General features: G+C 41.0%; 1 protein-coding gene across 7 annotated transcripts in view; it reads left to right on the forward strand.

Moving 5' to 3' along the window:
* LOC144031636 (homeobox protein Meis2) overlaps positions 1-19,644 on the forward strand; it is a 117,120-nt gene that overhangs the window by 37,900 nt on the left and 59,576 nt on the right. For 4 of the 7 annotated variants that reach the window (XM_077538965.1, XM_077538966.1, XM_077538960.1 and 1 more), the window contains exon 8: positions 9,104-9,249. In XM_077538965.1, the coding sequence (XP_077395091.1) occupies positions 9,104-9,249 (146 nt within the window). Of the gene's footprint in view, positions 1-9,085; positions 9,250-19,644 lie in introns of all 7 variants that reach the window. The other 3 variants (XM_077538959.1, XM_077538961.1, XM_077538962.1) reach the window with 2 other exon arrangements.

Raw genomic sequence — 19,644 nt, forward strand, 5'->3', positions numbered from 1 at the left:
CACAATTTGACGAGTTTACACTTTATGCAAGTAATCGGATTCTGAGTTTAGCATTTGACATCATGTCATATCAAACATTTGCTGTTTGAGAGTTTATCATTTGTTGTCCGAAATATTATTCCAGATTTACACTGGCATGTACATAACAAGGTTATTATAAAATGAACAAAATAACTACAACTAATGTTGAATGTGTCAATAATGAAATAAAATGAAAAGTAACTGGAACTACTACTACAAACATGGCACCCACTTGTTCCCAGTTACCCTGTGGCATGTTCCAAACAGGTGTTTGATGAGCATTCCGCAACTTTCTTTTTTGCCACTTGTCTCAGTTTTTTTGGAAGGTGTTGCAGCCATAAAATTCTAAGCTAATGATTATTTCCTAAAAGCAATAAAGTTTGAACATTAAATAATCTTTTCTTTGGAGTGTATTCAGTTAAATATTGGTTGAACATGATGCAAATTGTGTTTTTATTTGTGTTTAACACAACTTCATCGGAATTGGATTTGTAATTTGGTGCAGTCACATGACTTCCAATATCGAATGTAAACTTATAGTCATACGTGATGCAATCTCCCCCAAAAGTTGAGCCACTCCTTTAGCGCGAGCACTCTTCTGCATGTTTGTGTGCATCTCGGGCATGCGGTCCCAGAAGCGGCAAAGACCCCTCCTTAAATCCAGAGTAAATAAAAGGGGGTAACTAGACGGACAAAAGCGGGAGCCCCTACCGCTTCTCCTATTGCGTTGCCATTTGTGAGGGGGGGGTGAATGTGCTAAATGCTGCTTATGTTGGTGGAAAAAAAAAGAGCCTCCTAAATCCCTCTCTTCTTTTCTGCTCATTCTCCGTAGCCGAGCCTGCGGGGCGAGAGGTGCTGTAATAGGATGTTGATGGAAGGGAGGGGCCCTGTCACTATGGCGAGCTCATAATAATGCCCAAAAAGAGAGCGCCCCTATATAAAAGGTATAGCTTGTCCAGCTACGCCGTCGTCCTCTCCTGACGAGGCTTGGGCGAAACGGAGGCAGGCCCCCGTCAGCAATAAGTCACTTGAAGCACGGCTTCCATAAGCCACCGCCTCAACACTCTTGCTTCATTAGCCTGAAACAAACACCGGGGGCCTCCCTGTGCACCGCACAACATCTAAAGCCCGTGTAAAGACTCTCCACTCGCTATATGAATAGTAAAATGCACGATTGGCTTTCTTGTGCCAGTGGATTACCAGTCGTGACCATTCATTCTGAAACCTTCACCGCACTGCACTTAGCTTACGACATGAGGTCAAAACTGACGTAGTGCACATGTGCAGAAATGGCTTGAAGCGCAAGTATGTATTTCATAGTCGATGGCGAAACTTTGTTGGAGAAATTACAAATTGTTGGTGAATTTTTGATAAAAATGTGCACTTTGATGCCCATTTTTTAAATGTTTACATTTGTAGGCTTGAATAGGAGGCTACAAACAAGACATAGTTTTTATTAATTAAACTTTAGATGAGTTTTTTTTACATTGTAAAAAAAAATCATATTTAATGAAAATGAATTCATCTTTTGTGTGCTTCTGTTTTTGAAAATTACAATCTTTATTCAAAACATGCATAAAATCTATTTTGAAAACATCTGTTTTTAACTTAAAATAAAAAAATGTTGTTAAAATGTAAAATGTTAAAAAATTGAATAAGCATGACTCGACAACTATTTTGATAATCCATTAGTTGTTTAGAGGTATTGGTTCTGTAAAAAAAATGGTCCAAATCCTCAGAATTTCAGTCTCTCAACAATGTCCCATTTTCAGGTTTCTGTATTCCTTCATGGAAGCAGACTGATTATTATTATTATTATTATTATTATTATTATTATTATTATTATTATTATTATTATTATTATTTTAGTTTTATTTTTTATTTTTTATTTTTTTTGTTAAATCAAAATAAGATATTTGCAAACATTTGTTTTTATTTTTTATATTTTTTAAATATTTTTTTTTTAAAAACAATTTATCAAGTAGATCAATAACGGAATCATAATCCGTTTATGTTTGTACATTTTCTCACTGGAATAATGTCTTGTTTTTTAATAAGATGGATGGATGGATGCATGGATGGATGGATGGACCCATCCATCCATCCATCCATCCATCCATCCATCCATCCATCCATCCATCTATCCATCCATCCATCCATCCATCCATCCATCCATCCATCCATCCATCCATCCAGGTATCAAACTCTGTTCCTCGAGTGACACAGTCCTGCAGGTTATGGATGCTTCCCTTCTCCAACACAGCCGTTATACGATCAGATCATCAGCAAGCTCTGCATAATCCTGTTAACGATCATGTTGATTGGAATCAGCTTGTGTTGGAAGAGGGAAACCTCTGAAACCTGCAGGACTGCGGCCTTCGGGGACCGGGAGTTTGACACCTATGGAAAACAATTGTAAGTTGCAGCCCTCCATCAAAGTGAACATTTGTGAAATTCACGTCATCATTTCACATTACGATTTTTCAACACATCTCCCGTTCAGCAAATGCCGAGTGGTCCGCTTTAAAGATTGTAGGACACTTGACACCAAACCAATTCTCAATTCTTTGTGCAAGAAACTTCCAAAAAAGCCCCGTATGAGCTAATACGTTAGATAAGCAAGAGTTGCGGCGTGTTTACAGTCCTCCTCCACCGACCCGTTAATGAGCTCAGCCCCGAGACCAATTTACTCACCGGGAAGATCTATGTGAATGCATTTTTAATAAGCACCCACCGGTGACGAGTTGCGCGGGGATGTATATGAGCGCGCTGAGCTCTTGGACTTGTTTGTTTGCCCGTTGTGTCTTCGGCGTTGCGTTATTAGAGCGATCCGTGTGAAATTATGCGGCAACTTTTTTTAAACTGAGGCCAGTCACGGCAAGAAAGAAGGCGAGCGGGAAAGAGAGTAGGGCTCCCCCCCCCCACCCCAATCTCTAAGGGTGCTGCTTTTCCAAAAGTGCCCGAGGCTACACTCCAGCATCTCAGCTCCCCGAGGCCTTTTGGCTGCCTCCTAATAGCCAACCCCCATCTGTGTCACATGGCCAGATGATGGGACGCTTCCCCCTTACTCTTGCCCTACACACTTTTTTTTTCTCCCCCTTCCTCCTTTCCTTTGCCTCCATTTTTTTTTCCCAGCGTGCACATCCACACAGGTTAGAATGGCTGGCAGAGTTGCCAGGGAACAGTCAGAAGCCATTAGCGTTTGGGACAATTTGCCCTGCAGCGTTCCTTCTCTGGCTCCTAAGAAAGGAGGTGGGGGTGGATGCAAAGCACCAGCTCTCCTTTAGATGTAATGAGGCTGTGCAAGTTGCCTCTTCTTTATTCTTCTGCTCCCTCACACCCGCTCGCTCTTTGTCTTTTCCACCTTTTTCTTCCGTCGCACCTTCTGGCCATCGCCTCAGGTTTTTTTGTTCCAATAAACACATGGACGTTGAAGACCTCGGTGTATCCCACAGGGCATCCACAACATGCAAAGTCCACAATTTTTTGCAAGCATGTGTGTCCTGCTGTATATGTATGTATATTAGGGGCCCTGTACAAGGTTAGTATTGTTAATTAAAACTCACAAAACAACTTTAACTGAATAAAAAACTAAACAAACTAGTTGCTAGTTGTTGGAGAGACTCTAGTCTGCTCTCTGACTATACATCAGTGTGATTTGAATTTCGCTTTTACGGACAAAAAAAAAAAAAAAAAGTATAGTATAGTATAGTACAAGAGGTGTCAAACATACGGCCCGTGGGCCGGATCAGGCCCACAACAGAGTTTAATCTGGCCAACGCGACAATTTTGTAAAGTTGAAAAAATAAAATAAAATTGTAATGTCGGACCAATTCATTTACTCCCAAAAACGTATAAATACGTTCTATTTTAAATATTGCCATGCTCCCAAAGATGTAATTATACGTTTTGGCTTTGATGCAACCTCTGAACTGAAGAGAATGCTTGAAGCAATGGTAGTTATTACAAAAACGGCCAGCAGATGGCAGCAGAGTATAAGAGATCAAAAAGCTCGTTTCCCCACTATTTTAAACAGATTTGTGAATAATGATGAAACTTAGCCATGTTCTAATGCTAATTGATGCAAAATGGAAACAGCTAGAAATACACTTTTTTTCCTGATGAAAGAAGAGACTTTAATCTTTCTTTTGGTAGGGTCCATGTTTTTATAGCAATAGGACACAATATGCTATGGGCCTTGCAAAATCAGTCAAAATCCAGTAAAACGGAGAAAATGTCCTGGGAGTGAATAAGTTAATCAGCTGCTCACAATCAAAATATACATTTGTAATTTTATAAGCAATCGTCAGATGAACAATTCAATTGTACACAGAATTGTCCTGGGTGTCATTATTTTAAACACAACCTAAAGTTACTAACCTTGCTCTCACAAGATGAATTCTCGCGGTATCTGTGAGTTCACAAACCCCGGCGAATACATGTTGTACCGCTCCCGCTGACAACTGCCGCTCCGAACCAGTGGTTCAGACCAATCACAGAGCGACATTGTGTTTGGGGGCTGTACAACTGTGACGAAACCAGGAAGCCAGCGCTGACGCAGGGGCTAACAAATAAACCCAACATGGACGAATGGACGCTACAGTTAATTCTGTTCTCGCAGGATTACTCACCGTTTCCTTGTTGAATGTTGAAAAGCGAGAGGCGCTTCGTGCATTTCTAGCTGGTAAGATATTTGTACTTTTCCCCCCTTTGGCAAGAACAAAGACGAAATTTTCACCCATGGCCGTGATTGGTTAAATCAAACGTGTAGAATGCCGCATCGTCCAATCAGCTCGAATTATTGTGCGGAATGTCCCACCTTTCCCAACCAAATTACCGTGTAGAGCAGTGGTGTCCAAACTACGGCCCGGGGGCCATTTGCGGCCCCCATTTTTTAGTGGCCCGTGACATATGCTAAAAATGGCATTTGACTCAGTTCAAAAACATGGGTGCTATTAAAGTTTATTTTAGTTAACTAAAACTAACGAAAAAAATAAAATTAAAAACTACAATTTCGTTAACGAAATAAAATAAAAACGAAGATGCTTTTTAAAAAAAAGAAAACTAACTGAAACTACATTTTATGTTTACAAAACTAACTAAAAATAAAACTAACCATAATTATAGCAAAAATGTCCTTCGTTTTAGTCTTTGGTAATTCATTTAATGCATGAGCCTTTGGGGATGATTTTAAATGTGATTTAGCATTTTTATTTTGATCTAAACCAGAATAATGACGTCATGCCATTGGTGTTTTTTAAATATTGTGCACAAGTAATACACATAAAAAAAAAAAAATAGACTAAAACTAATACTGAAACTAACTAAACTAAAACTAAGCATTTATTAAAGAACTAAAACTAATAAAAAAACTAACAGAACCCCCCTGAAAACTAATTAAAACTAACTAAATTAAAAAAACAAAACTCAATACAAAATAAAAACTGAAATGAAAAATTCCAAAACTATAATAACCCGACTGCCATATTACAAATAAATTGGTTTATCTACTGTACCATTTTTCTAAATATGCAAAAGCACAAATAAATTATTTGTACAATTTTTAGGACTAGACACAATTTCTCTTCATAACATTATGTGGCCCTTGCGTCCTTCTGATTTTCTGTTATGTGGCCCTCAAATGAAAAAGTTTGGACACCCCTGGTGTAGAGGTACCAGATGTATATTGCGGAGAACTCACTTGAGTGAAGCACATATCCATCTGGCTCTTGCCAGGTTATAAAGTTACGGTTTGTTTAATTTTTTTAATTTTTATTTTTTTTAATCAGACAGACGTAAACGTGTTAAATACGACACAAATTCAATTACTGGTTACATTAACGTATATGACAATGATTAAGAACCTTATAACTTCATTAACTGTGCCACACAATGCATTCTAGGATTAATATGGATGCAAAACAAGTAGATTTAAGACACCCGGATACAGGCAAAGTGTTATTTTTTGGGAACGATAGATTTAGGGCTGGCCCACAAATAGCGAAAATCTGCGTATAATTGACGTAAATTGTTTTTAACTTATATAGCATTATTTTACCCATCCGGCCCTCTTGCTAATATATTTTCCTCCATGCCTCTGAGCTAATATGAGTTTGAAACCCCTACGTATAGGTCGGATATATGCGACTTGTCCGTTCAGACTGAGGTCGCTTTGCAAAAAAATCCAAAACGAATCCGATCTAAGTCCAGATATGAAAGCGACAAGGTCGTATTTGAAAAAATTGGAATTCAGATGATGGATGAATGCCTCATGTCTGGTTTTATCCACGTGAGGAGGAACTTAAAGCTTCGGGGTCCGGTTTCCCCCTCGTAGGCGGAGAAGGCGGTGGGCAACAAGCATGCTGGGTAATGAAGTGACAGGTCACTGGGTAAATACGCCCGGGTCGACCTGCGCGATGGCGGCGGCGCTTTCGCCGGCAGAGGCTATCGCGTTGCAGTGAAAATGGAAACGTCAATAAAATTAATCTGCCAGCCTTTTTTGGCCAACGTGTGGGTTCCGCCGCGTGAGGCCTTGACCGCTCACAGCGGGAGAGGGATTTACTCGGAAAAAAGCGAAACAAAAAAAAATCCTAGTGGTGGACACACACACACACACAGAAAGCAAACAAACAAAAGTGTGTTGCGACATTATTCAAGGGGCAGGGTGTTTAAAATTCACAGCGTCGTGTTGTTGACTTCCGCGTGGAGTCGCGTTTCTCAGGAAGTCCACCCCCCCCCCCCCCTTCCCAACCCCTCACAGTCGGAGTGTAGCGGAGTTTATTGTTTTAGGCTTTCCTGAACAAGGATTCGTACTTAGTGCGGGATTTACGGCGCTGGGCCGGCTAATGAATGTCCGTTGTACAACGACAACACCCCCATATGTCCCTCAGAGGGGCCGTTGCTTCTTTGACTTCACACGCCGAGTGCTAAGTCGGCACTTCTCCGTTTCCCCCCTTTTTGGTGTGGCTCTGCACGAATGATGTGGAAGGAAAACAAGGACAGAAAGGACTGAAAGAGGAAAGGGGGACTCGTTAGAATTCGGATCCCCCCTGCATGCTGCTGTCCTTGTATTCTTCATTTATTTTGCATTTTGATTACACCAGGAGTCTCCCTTTTTTTTTTTAAGGTCATTAGTTGAAATATTTATGCGAGATTAGCGCTCATATAGGTGCCGGTGATTGACGCCGCTCCAAAAACGGTCCGACGTGCCAGTTTCGGATTTGGAGAATGTCCGGGTCCTTCGCTGCCTTGCTGGAGGAGTTTTTCAGATACATAATTTAGATGCCCTCAAGGAAGGCTTTCAAGGCATCTGTGCCCGGGGGCAAGAAAAAATAACCACCACTGTTAAAAGTAAATCATTTTTTGCTAATGCACAATTAATGCCGGGGAAGGAGGAACTAGAAGCAGAAAAGCGGGTGCAGCCATGCAAAGTTTTTGTTTTAAAAGAGAAATTGTGTTTTCCTCTTCTAGTCAAACACTAGCAGACGTTAATGCAAGCTTACACTAGCTTGCCATGCTAATCGCGAGGGGGGGAGGGGGGGGGGGGGGGTGTCCATTATGTGCAACGATGTATCACCCCAAATCACATCTACTTTATTACTTCAAATATGAATGGCTCTCACCAATGTTGTGTACAAAAAGTGATTTGAAATTGCACAAAAAGGCTGTAGCAGCATATTTGCAGTTTTTCCGCCATATTTGTTATAATTTGTATTATTGACATTATTTTGAACACAGACAACAAATGGTTACACTTAAATTGCTAAAGGAAATAATTTTATGAACGTTACTTAGCTTTACCTGATACATTCGAAAAAAGTAATGGACACACTGGCTTACTGAACTCACTGCTTTAAAACTATGTATAATATACCAAGTAAATTTTTGCTATGCAGTTAATTACCGTTAGTTTTAGTTAATTATTATTGTGGGAATTCTGAAGCATTCCCACATATGTTATTGTGATTTTTATTCTCCACACTTTTTTGCCTGAAACAACTCCTACACTGTTCAAATTTCAACTAGCTTAGAAAATTCACGCCTCCCGGGGGAGGCAGATTGTCTGATTCCACATTACTTACAGTATTTACACAATTTAACATTTAATATCAACTTTCACCAATTCATTTTGAATGGGACAGACATTGAACTTTTTCGAAGTATCACTTTCTACGCCCACTTCCATACATATAACTTATCATCATTACCAGTTTTCTGATACTGCTCGGTGGCACAGTTGGTAAAGTGCATTGTCCAGTAACCAGGAGGTCATAATTTCATAATTTATCTCTCAATTTACTTCATAGGCATTCCACATGCATTCAAATCTTAGCATTCAGCTTTCAGCATTCCCACACAATGTCTCCAGAAATTGCACTTAGTCTAGTTATTATTATTATTGTTAGTATTGTATTATTATTATTATTAATAATAATAATAATAATCACCCCATTAAAGGTGTCAAGTGGGGCCTTCCTAAGTTGATATAATGTAACTCACTATATTTTTTGTCGTGATAATATGTCATCGGAAAAACCTAAACTTCCCCCTGCCAATGCTCATCGATGGGGGGACGAGCCCTTCATGACTATTAAAGGTTTGATTGCGGCGCCCCTGCATACACATCCGTCGTTCCCAATGTTAGATGTCAAGTCTGCACATGTAATTGAATTAATGACTCGGACTGTATACGTCAAAGCTCCTTGGTTTAGTTTAGTCTTTGTAACACCCCTCCGACCCCGCCCACTATACTGTAGATCTGGTTTCCAACCATAACACTCCAGTTCTTAACCCCCCAGCCTCTTGTACATGCTCTGGGATATGTAACAACGTTGCTAGGCCTCAATGTAAACCCTTCACTCAGCACGGGCCTTTGTCTAAGGCCATCTAAATCCCCCCCCTCCTCCTCCCTCCTCCCACCTTCATATCTTCAATTCATAACAGCGGAAACTTCACTGTGTTGCCTTTTAACATCACTCTTTGCTATCAGCTGTGGTATTTGTCAGTTTATTCCTTCACGAGACGCGCTCTGGTATGCCCGTGCGGCATTTTATGTCTCACGCAGGCTTTATTTTCCGCCCAGGAGATGGTTTAGACAACAGCGTGGCATCGCCGGGCACAGGGGACGACGACGACCCGGACAAGGACAAGAAGCGGCAGAAAAAACGCGGCATCTTCCCCAAGGTGGCCACCAACATCATGAGGGCGTGGCTCTTTCAGCATCTCACGGTGAGTTTGTATTTTATTTTATTTTTTATTGCTGTTATGATGATTTGGAGTGCAAACGCAGCTGTCACACAGTTGTCACCGTGAGAGTGAGACGGAGTGAGGGTGGGGGTGGGGAAGGCTCACCTGTCAGCCACCTGTCACAGACGAGCACGGTGACCGGGTCAATCTAATCACTTTGGACTGTTTACCCTGCTCAGCACACTCTCGGCAACAATGGGAGGGACCGGCGCAGGACAGTTAATCCAATGTTGGGATGCGCAATGTTTGTTGGGCAGGCTAGAGTGGGGAATCGTTACTTCCTGGGGAATGTTGAGGACATCTCTGTCTTCTGTTGCTGAATGGTCGGCTTGCAGGGAGGTGGAGATGCTGATCTGGGTTAGGGTTAGGGTTAAAAAAATAAATAAATAAATAAATGAATAAAACATTTTTTCCTACACATAGTCTGTTCCAGGGTCAAACTGTAACCATCATAAAATCTTTAAGTTTTTAGACAATGTTTGTAATATAACTTTTCAGTCATTGATACTGTCATATCATACATAAGTGTAGAACAGCATTAACTTTTACTAAAAAGTGAGAAAAAAATTTTTTTCCTAATCTTAATATTTTAGAGTGCAAAAATAAGTTACAAACATTAAAAATGAAGTAAAAGGTGTATTTAATATTGTTCATTCTAATTTTTTGTTTGTTTTTGCGATTTTTATTTTATAACTGCATGTTTGAAATAAAACGTAAGTGCAATTGTAAGCTACTGTCACAGTATTCTCAGTTTGAACAATAACATTCTGATTAGATATAGGAAATAAAAAATATTGCAACTTATATAATTAAATCAAATAATTGCGTACAAATTGGACTTAAATATATGTGTAGAAAAAAATAACATTTTAAAAGATTAATTGCAAATATTAATAGTTAACAATAGTTTAAGCCACTGCGGCATTAGGCACAGTTTGGACATATAATTCAGTAATTTGTTAGTGTATGACTAAAAGCAGCCTGCTTATCACTAATAATATTTGCAAAAAAAAAACAACAATTTTTTTTTTGCTTGTCCTACAAGTGTAAAAGCTATACTAAGTGTAAAAATAGTAGGAAAAAAAGCTAAACAAGCATTTTTAATACATGTATTTGCTGAAATGTTACAGTCTTCTCTGATGCTACATGACTTGTTGAAATGATGCACCGCCATGTGTCAGTCTATTTCAAAGCACAGAGGGGATCGACTTCATGAACCCCCCGGACCTCCCCCTTTGCACCCTCGCTGATGTCAGTACATTATCAGAACATCAGCCCTTATTGATTTTGCCACACGGCTCACATTTCAGCAGCAGCATGCGACACTCAAGCTGGATGCAGCGGGAAAAGCTAGTCAACTTTATCCTGATCTTCAACCAAAGGGTGACCCGCCCAAACCCCCCTCCCGCCCCCAAATCCCCTCCACCAGAACGTAATGAGTGACCAGCAAATATGGCCTAATTGAAAGGGCTGTAAATCCATTACATATTGGTCAGAGGATAATCAGGAGTGCTTTAATCACTTTTATCTATTCAGGAGCAGTGAAGCTGCAACTGCAAAGCCCCCGAAGCAGCGCAGACAAGCCCGCTTATTGCTTATTATTCTCATCATTATCAAAATGACTTCAGCAGCTGTTCACAGCTCACTCGCTCCCTGACTGCACGGAAACGTGACCATCAAGTTGAGGAAAACAAAACAGAACATAAGTGACTTACTTGAGAAACGTGTAAAAATGTCGTGTTGTCCTCATTTTAACTGAGTTTGAGGATTTGACTTTTTAACAGACAAAATCAAAACAAATGGCATTTTTAAATGCTCCACATCAATAACAAAGGTGTCACTTTGTTGGATCACTTTGTTTCGTTTTTTAAGGTGCTAATCTTCATAAGTTGGAAAAAAGGTGAACCATGGTCGGAACATAACATGCAAAGCTAAGTAACCTTTTAATATTGTTTGTCTAACGAGTGGAATGGTGCAGTCTTATATTCCTAGGTTTCGTTTTTTAACATTTCAATTGGCATACAAATATATGTTAGGCCGATCACCTCAAAAATGAAAAATAAAAAACTATGTTTTCAACATTAAAATGTTATGTGTTAAATGTAATTTGAACGGTGTTAAAGTCTCTGTAACGTGAAAATACATGTCTCGTAAATTTGACACAAAAGAGAAGAGTGTTTTTTCACAACCCTGCCACACCTGAATGATTAAAAAAATAAATAAATCGCTGAGTCATTATTTGTGGAAAAATCAAACCGAGCACTGTGGGCAAATCCGCTAAATGCGCTAAAAATGTAGGCAACTTCATGCTAGCATCTTTCTTTTGCCTTCACATCCCTTCAGCAATGAAAATATAACCGCGTAAAGTCCCGATAGTAACTGAAACATATCCCACCGAACCGGTGGGGGCTTTCCACACCGTGATAAGAGGTGCTAGCCGCTAGCTAGCTAGCAAGCTAACAGATCATGGCCTAGTAAAACAGTAACTGAGCTAAATTGCGCCAGATACTAAACAAAGTTCTTATATAATGGGTGAGGGGGGACTAATGCCTGACGCCAAAGTACGTCGGTGGCTAGCCGTTTTAGCTACGTACAAAAAAAATCAAGAAAAATAGTTTAGCGCTATACCTCCACAATTCAGTGCTCTTTCGTTCTAGTCTTTACACATTACTCTACAAACAAATTATGAATTCACGCTACAGTGTCTTCAAGTAAAAAAAAAAAAATACTATTATACAAAAATCTGATATATTTATGTGGTAATGTGACTAAGACCTCATGTAAATAAGTGCTGGTCCAAATCAGAATGGCGCACACAGAGCTTTTGGAGTCTTTGAAATGGGTTCAAGGAAAGAAGGGAGTCGCTGAATGGACAGTTTTTAGGGCGCTGCTTCATTCAGAGTGTTTTCAAGCACCCCCCTCTTTTTTGCCAGCTTGTAGATGTTCTCTCCAATCTTTATTTGTTTCCTTTGTGTAAAGCGCGGGATCGTCTTGTACAAATAATAATCCCTCCCTTTTAACCTGCCTTTATTTCTTCACTGAGCAAGAGGACTAATTGAATTATCCCCCTTCTCTCCTCTCACCATCCAATTCTCCCACCCATAAACTCTCCCACACACATACACACCCGCCCGTTCGTCCGCCTTTCTTTTAATTTGTTAAGCAAATGTATTTGCCGTTGCTGGATGCATTTGGGGTTGAATTCTGGGGGACTTTGGCCCCTGAATGGCCCATAGTGGCATTCTGTCACGGGCGCATTCATTAAGTGAGGGGTGAGGAGTGAAAAGGAGCCGCTTGGTCTTCCGTGAGCCACGGGGGTCTCTCTACATATGTTCTCAACATCCAGCCATTGTCGCGTTTGTCTCAAAAGCTCCAAAAGGACAGGGTAGATAAACCCCCCTCTTCTACTCTACCCTAACATACCACCCAGACCCCCACCTTCCACCCACAACTGTTGGCTTTTGGATTCAGTATGACAAAATTGCACTACCCTTCAAAGCAATCATAAGATATTTGTTATCATCAAGTCCTGATGCTGTTCTGTTTTGGGGGTTTCTGTAATTACTTTTTGGCAACATTGTGTCTGGTTGCCAACTACACCTAAATTAAAGATCTTGAGCTCTTGATTCAGCTAATTTGTGGTATAAAGAAGCTCCAACATGTCGCCCGCTACAGCATGTTGAGCTACAGCCATTCAGTATCTATGTGTAGTATGAAATTGCGTAAAAAAAAATGAAAATAACTGAAAATACATTTTACGTTTATTAAACTACTAAGTGTAACTATTGCTGTGAGGGCCCTCACAGCCCGGCCCAGTTTGAGGTACTTGCACGTTGGAGGACTGGCACATTGGAATTAGATTTTTTATTTTTTTATTTTTTTAATGGCGCAATAAACCTTTACATATGTTTTTTTTTTTTTTTTTCATTCGTTTTCATTAACTTGGCCAACACATACTGTGAAAGTGGGCACTTTACGTTTTGAATATGAGCCTGCTAACTTCATGGAACTTCCACATCACACTGGAATTGAAATAGTTCAGAACATTCACTTATCCCGTTAAATTTTTTTTATTAAAGATCTATTAAACTTCCTCATAGTTTCATCAACGTGAAGGCAATTTAGTCGGGAGACACACAACGCTGCATTGATTGGTTGCCAACACATATATGAAAGCCACAATGGATTATGCCAATTTAGATTTTGTTGTTACTGTACTGTATGCCACATTTCCCAGTGCTGTGATGTCACACTCTGGACTTGACGCTGCTCCAGCCATTTTGCCTGCACGGCACATGGTGGAAACTCAAGCCAGGTCGGGATTTACTGTTCCAAGCTGAACTAAACCGTGCCGCTTGGTGGTCGCATATAAAATTACCTCGCTACTGTCAGTCCTCCATCTGAAAGGCAACCTGTTGCGTCATACCCTGAAGTCCATATGTTCATCTCCAGCGGAGCACGCAAGCTGGCAACCTTAAACGCCCCGTATATGGAGTTGGCAAAGGGCCGCACGGGCGACTCAGCTGGTGTTGGCGGGGTCGCAGCATCACTCGGCTCCCTCCCGCTCTTTAATACCCCACTTGCCTCCCTCCCGTCCGTCCCCATGAGGTTCTGGATGTCTTCCAGCCACATTAGAGGAAGGGAAATCCCAGACTGTTGGTATAAGCTTTTCAATACTACAGGGAGATTATGTTATCAGGAAGGTAAACTTGGGCGTGAGTGGGGGGGAAATGTACTACTGCGCCCCGAATGTAAGGATGACAACCAGGCAGTGATATAGCAGGACAGATGCTTCTTTTTTTTTCCAGCTTTTTTGAAACTTTTTAATTCACTCATTCACTCCCAGCCATTTTCACAGAGACAATCCCCTTCGCTCCCGGCTGTTTTACTGGATTTTGACTGATTTTGCAAGCCCCACAGAATATTGTGTTCTATTGCTATAAAAGCATGGAACCTATCAAAAGACAGATTAAAGTCTCTTCTTTCATCGGGGAAAAAAGTATATTTCTATCTGTTTCCGTTTTGCAGCAATTAGCATTAGAAGAGAGCTAAGTTTCATCAGCTTTCACAAATCTATTTAAAATTGTAAGTAATTTAGCTTTTATTCCTACATGGCCCTGGTTGATCTCCTTTGCTCTGCTGCCACCTGCTGGCTGTTTGTGTAATAACTACCATTTCTGCAACCGTTCTTTGCAGTTGAGAGGCTGCATCAAAGCCTTCTGTGTGCTCTAGCATTAAAAAAAACAAAAAACAAAAACAAAAACAACAACGTATAAATACGTCTTTGGGACACTTAAACATTTAAAAAAAAAACTTATTTACACGTTATTGGGAGCAAATAGACCCTATTGTTTGTCTCTATTGTAATTTTCAGTCCAAAAATGTATTTTTAGAGGTTATGCTTAAAGTTGAGTGCAAAAATATAAATGTGTACGAAGTAGACCACACTGCCGTTGCACTTGTATTCTCACAGATTTGGAAAAAAAGATGTACAAAGAGACTCCACCATCCAGACTTTTAACCTACACACAACTCAATTTGACACTACAAGTAGAAAACGGAGTTCAGAACATTCTGAAAATGATTCTCCCAACCACACTTTTAATCTCACGGACCCATAGCACAGTTTGACAGTATAGTAGGGCTGCAACTACCAATTATTTGAATGAATCTGTCGATTCATCGATGAATCTAAAAAAACGTTTTTATTTTTTATTTTATTCAAAACAGTATATTATAAAGTTTGATCCATAATATCCATGAGAATATTGGCAAGAATGTTGATTGTTAACTAAGTAAAAGCAGACATTTGCAAATTTCTTACTATGATTCAACCAAAACATGATCAGTACGTTTCCACGGACGACTGCAGAAATCAAGAGGATATTTCCTGCGCAATTTTGAGTTCAACAATATCTCAAAACGATTAATCAAATATCAAAACAGCTGTCATATAATCTAAAAATGAATGAATTGTTGCAGTACATTCGGATAGCGATTTCCCAATCCACACTTTTAACATCGTGCACCCCCGTTTGAGAATCCCTGTGCTAGAAGCCATGGAATAGGCTGAATAAAGGCAGTAGTGTTGCTCTAAAATGCACAATTAGCCCCCTGGCTTTCCTTCCCCTTCACCCTCTGCTAGCCCCCGCTGTCCCTCCTTCACCCCTGTTAAGACGAGGCTTGGCCTTGCAATGAAAACAGGAAGCAGTCCGATGGACAGACACCACTTTGGCCTTGTCTTTGGACTTTGCGTAGAACCCACGTAACACCTATGAAAATAAATAGCGTGCGCACGGAGTGGTCAGTCAGGAGAGTAGGTTGCCCTCCGCGCCATCAACAGTCTCAAGTTTTGTTGCCGGGTCACCACCGGGTGTTTGGGGGAAATGCTGTTAAGCTGCTAAGCCAGGTGTATTGGTCCCTTGGGCTCCCTGAAGGGGAAGCGATACATCCCCTGGTCTTTTTTTTCAAGTGCTTGGACTGGGGCATGGAGGATTGGAGTTGTACTGTTACAGTAGAGCATTGAAAGGGGACATTTTAGTGTTTTATGAGGTTTAGTTTGCGTTTAATGTTTAATTTACTCAGTTTCTTGCATGTCTAAAACAATAATTTTGAAACTTAGAGCTCCTTCTTCGGTACTGATTAATGTGAAGGGCGACCATTCTTTGAAGTAACATTGCTCATTAGGGCTGGGTATTGCCGCCAACCTCACGATACGATACGTATCACGATACAGGTGCCACGATACGATACGTATTGCGATACATATGTATCCCACATAAGACATTTTATTTTGTTTTTTTAAACAAAATATAGGAAAATTGATACACTGAGACACGTACCATGTTAAGTTTATAAGTAAATAAATGTTGATATTCTTCCTCTGCTTTAATTTTTCTTAGTAAGAAACAGTGTCCAATCACTGGTGAGCTATTTTTGCATTAATTGAAGGCAATTAACTTCAAAGACGCTGCTGGTTTTTATTTTTAGGTACCATGCAAGCTGCAAAGGCAAACGTTAACTGCCTATTTAAAGTTAACAAGCAATATCGATTCTGACGCCTGCGTATCGATACGTGTATTGTAATGAGGCCCGCAACGATGTATTGCCGTATCGATTTTTTGAGTACACCCCTATTGCTCATATTCCATCCATTTATCTCTAGTACGGGTGTGAATTGCCTCGTACCTGACGATTCGATCCGTATCACGATTCATAGGTCACGATTCGATTCCGATTAATCCCGATATGAATTTACAAGTCGATTGTTGCGATTTTTCTTTTACTCAAATTTAGAAAATACCATTCAGTTAACTTGTACATGTACATTGTAAGATTTGTATAAAGTTGTATTATTTATTGATCTGAAACTTCAGTGTTATAACTGTGAGCTACTGTATTTAACAAACAGGTTGTAACCTTTTTCATGTTTGAGCAGCATTGAAATAAAATATTAAGGCTTAATGTTCCATTAATATAACATTCTTCCATGCTTAAGGTGTGAAAGTTAGACGTTTTGTTGAATATTTTTCCATCAAAAATGGATGTTAAAAAATCGATTCGGCTGCCTATTGAATCGCAATCAAATTGTAGTATCGCGATATATTGCCGAATCGATTTTTTTTTTAACACCCCTAATCTCTAGTAATGTTTTTTTTTTTTTTTTATCATATATTGTTCGTCATAGGTGTGCTCCCCGAGAATGACGCCCAAATTCTGAATTGCATTGTACGTTTGGAGTTTGTACTGTATCATCAAGTGTTTAAAAAAAGTATACAGTCACGTTCTTGTGTCCCGCCGTCGGAGCCATGTGATTTACCCTAGTGAGGACAGATCCCACTCGGCGAGGAGATGAGTGCATTGTGCAGCAAACATCATTAGATACACCAGTGACAATGCTTCTGCCCACTTCTCCTCCTCCCCTTCCCCATCCCCAGCCCAACGTAGAATTAGTCTCCATGACAACAGGGTGTCATCGCCAGGTCGAGCCCTCCTATGGGAGCTGCTCTCTCAACCGCCCTTTTATAGATGCACATAAAAGAGGCAACCCGGGTCATTCACGAGACATGGGTGCAGGCCAGTCCAGGCTAGGCCAGGCCGGGTCGGGCCAGGCCATGGCAACGGATGTTTGTCCCATATGATAAACAAGTGTACGAGTCGACGCTTTGAAATGGGAAAAGGCCCATGTTGTTTGTATCGCCACTTTTGTTGAAGCGCTTGTCGTCCTTCTAATCCATACAGATTCAATAAGCAGAAAGAGGCAAAAAGCGCAAAGTACCACAGCAACAGAATATTATGTAGATGTATCTACAAAAAAAAAAAATCGCAATTCTGCTTGTGCCTTTCAGACGGAACTCACCAAATCGGGACATTTCTGCGGCTGAAACACACTTTCCAACAGCCGCTGCGGCTTCACACATTCAGATAATTAGATGCGCGGTGACGTCAGGCCAACTGCAGCAATTGAAATTCTATCGTTCGCATTTTTGACCTTCTGGGGCATTTGCGGTTCAACTTCAACCTCGAGCCCCGTCCCTCAACGGTACGTTACGCAAGCCGAGAGAAAAATGGCTTAACAACAGCTTTTGGGATTTCTACTGTCCAACTAGCTGACAGCTAACTAGCTAACACGGTTCTTATAATAAATCCAATCCAAAATACATCTGAAACCCTGAAGTTAGACTTGAGCTGATTGACAGATCGGCAGTCAATGAGCGGCATAAGGCCCCCGAACCTGTGTTGGTTACCCTTCTTCTAATCTTTGTGTGCAGCACAAGCAGCGTTTAACTGGTTAAGACACATCTGCAAACACTTTGAACAGCTCTTCCTCATTTTTTTTTTTAAATCCTCTCCATTGGCTGCTGCTTCTGTCCTCATGGTATGTCCTCGAGAAGTGGACTATGTGACTTTTTTTTTTCAAGCCCGGACAAAAGAGAAGCAGGGAGCAGGTTTTAGGGGCTTGAAGCTGGCGCAAAGGCAAGGGAAGGAGGCTCCTAAAGGTCACAAAGGTGGAGCCCTGGAGGAGGCCCACACACTAATCTGTCATGCGCTTGTTTGCCTCGCAGCCCAAAAGTCACCTCTCCAGTCACCCATGGCAACCCGGGCCGCCGTCTTGCTTCCACGGCCCCAAAATGTGCGACTATTAGTGGAGAGAAAGACGACGAAGAAAAAGAAAGTCATCACGTTACTTTCGTGACAATACCCACAATGCTTTGTGTGAGTTTGTTTGCCAAACAGACATTAGGGACAATTGGACAAGCCAGTTTCCATTCGGGGGGGCTTTTGATAAAGACGGTGTGGAGGAGGTGCCTTGGCTATTGTCTGGTGGCTGCTCAACGGCCACCATCTGCTCATTCGAACCAACGCCGACATCGAAACTCCATTTTCCTTAAATGTCTTAACAAGAGCTCTTTACTTATCCATAGAGGAGAACGGCAAAGACGGAGTGAAAGTTTGGAGGGGGATCCGGTGACGTCGCATTTTCACAGGCTGTATAATTATATTACAGGCCACATCAACTCCGGCGTCGCACCGAGCCTGGCCGCAGCTTAGCAGTCGTTCTTTGCTTGCGCTTGTAATAAGCTCGAGTGTGTTTGAATCGCCGCCGTCGGACCTTTATACTTTGCCCCCTAATCCAGATCTGTCATAGTTCCACTTCAAAGCCACCTAAGCTCACGTGCAATCCCCTGACATAGAAAGTATAAAGCTTGCGTGCGCCTTTGCAAAGCAGCACGTACCGCACTTTTTTTTTTTTTTCATCTAGATGAGCCCCATATGTTTTGTGTATGTGGAAATGCAAGGAAAGCTGCCGTAATCCCTCCCCCCATCCCAAATCTCCCCATTTACTCCCCTTCCCCTCCCTTTCGCTCGCTTTAGGTTAATTTTCACTCCTGCTGTTTGCAGCTTAATGAAGAAGCAAAAATGAGTGTTTTCGCCACAACCAATTTTCACAGGCGGAATCCCCTCGTGCCGTCTACTAATGCATGAGGAAGCTTAATAGCTTGAGGAAAAGGGGTGTAGTTTAAGTATGGATCTTGAGAGTGCCTCACACAGAACTCCAATGCTGCGGAGACTTGCGCTCCACTGAGAATAAAGCCACGTTTCCATCGAGTGGTCAAGTTTGGTTCACCACGGTGCGCTTTGTAACGGGAAACACGAGTCTTTGGTTTTCCGTTTCCGCGGCTGGTTGCGTAGGCAGGCTGGCAATAGAGGTATCTGCAACTTTCACCAGCCGTTGAAGCCAACAACAAAGACGAGGAATACTCGTCCTCGGTTTACGACAGTCCTTGGCAAAAGAATAGGTGGTCACGTGGGGCTTGAATGATTTTGAAAATAAGCATATAGCTTTTTTCTTTCCATATTTGATTTGAAGGTGAA

Source organism: Festucalex cinctus, chromosome 12 (assembly GCF_051991245.1).
Source record: "Festucalex cinctus isolate MCC-2025b chromosome 12, RoL_Fcin_1.0, whole genome shotgun sequence".
NCBI lineage: Eukaryota > Metazoa > Chordata > Actinopteri > Syngnathiformes > Syngnathidae > Festucalex > Festucalex cinctus.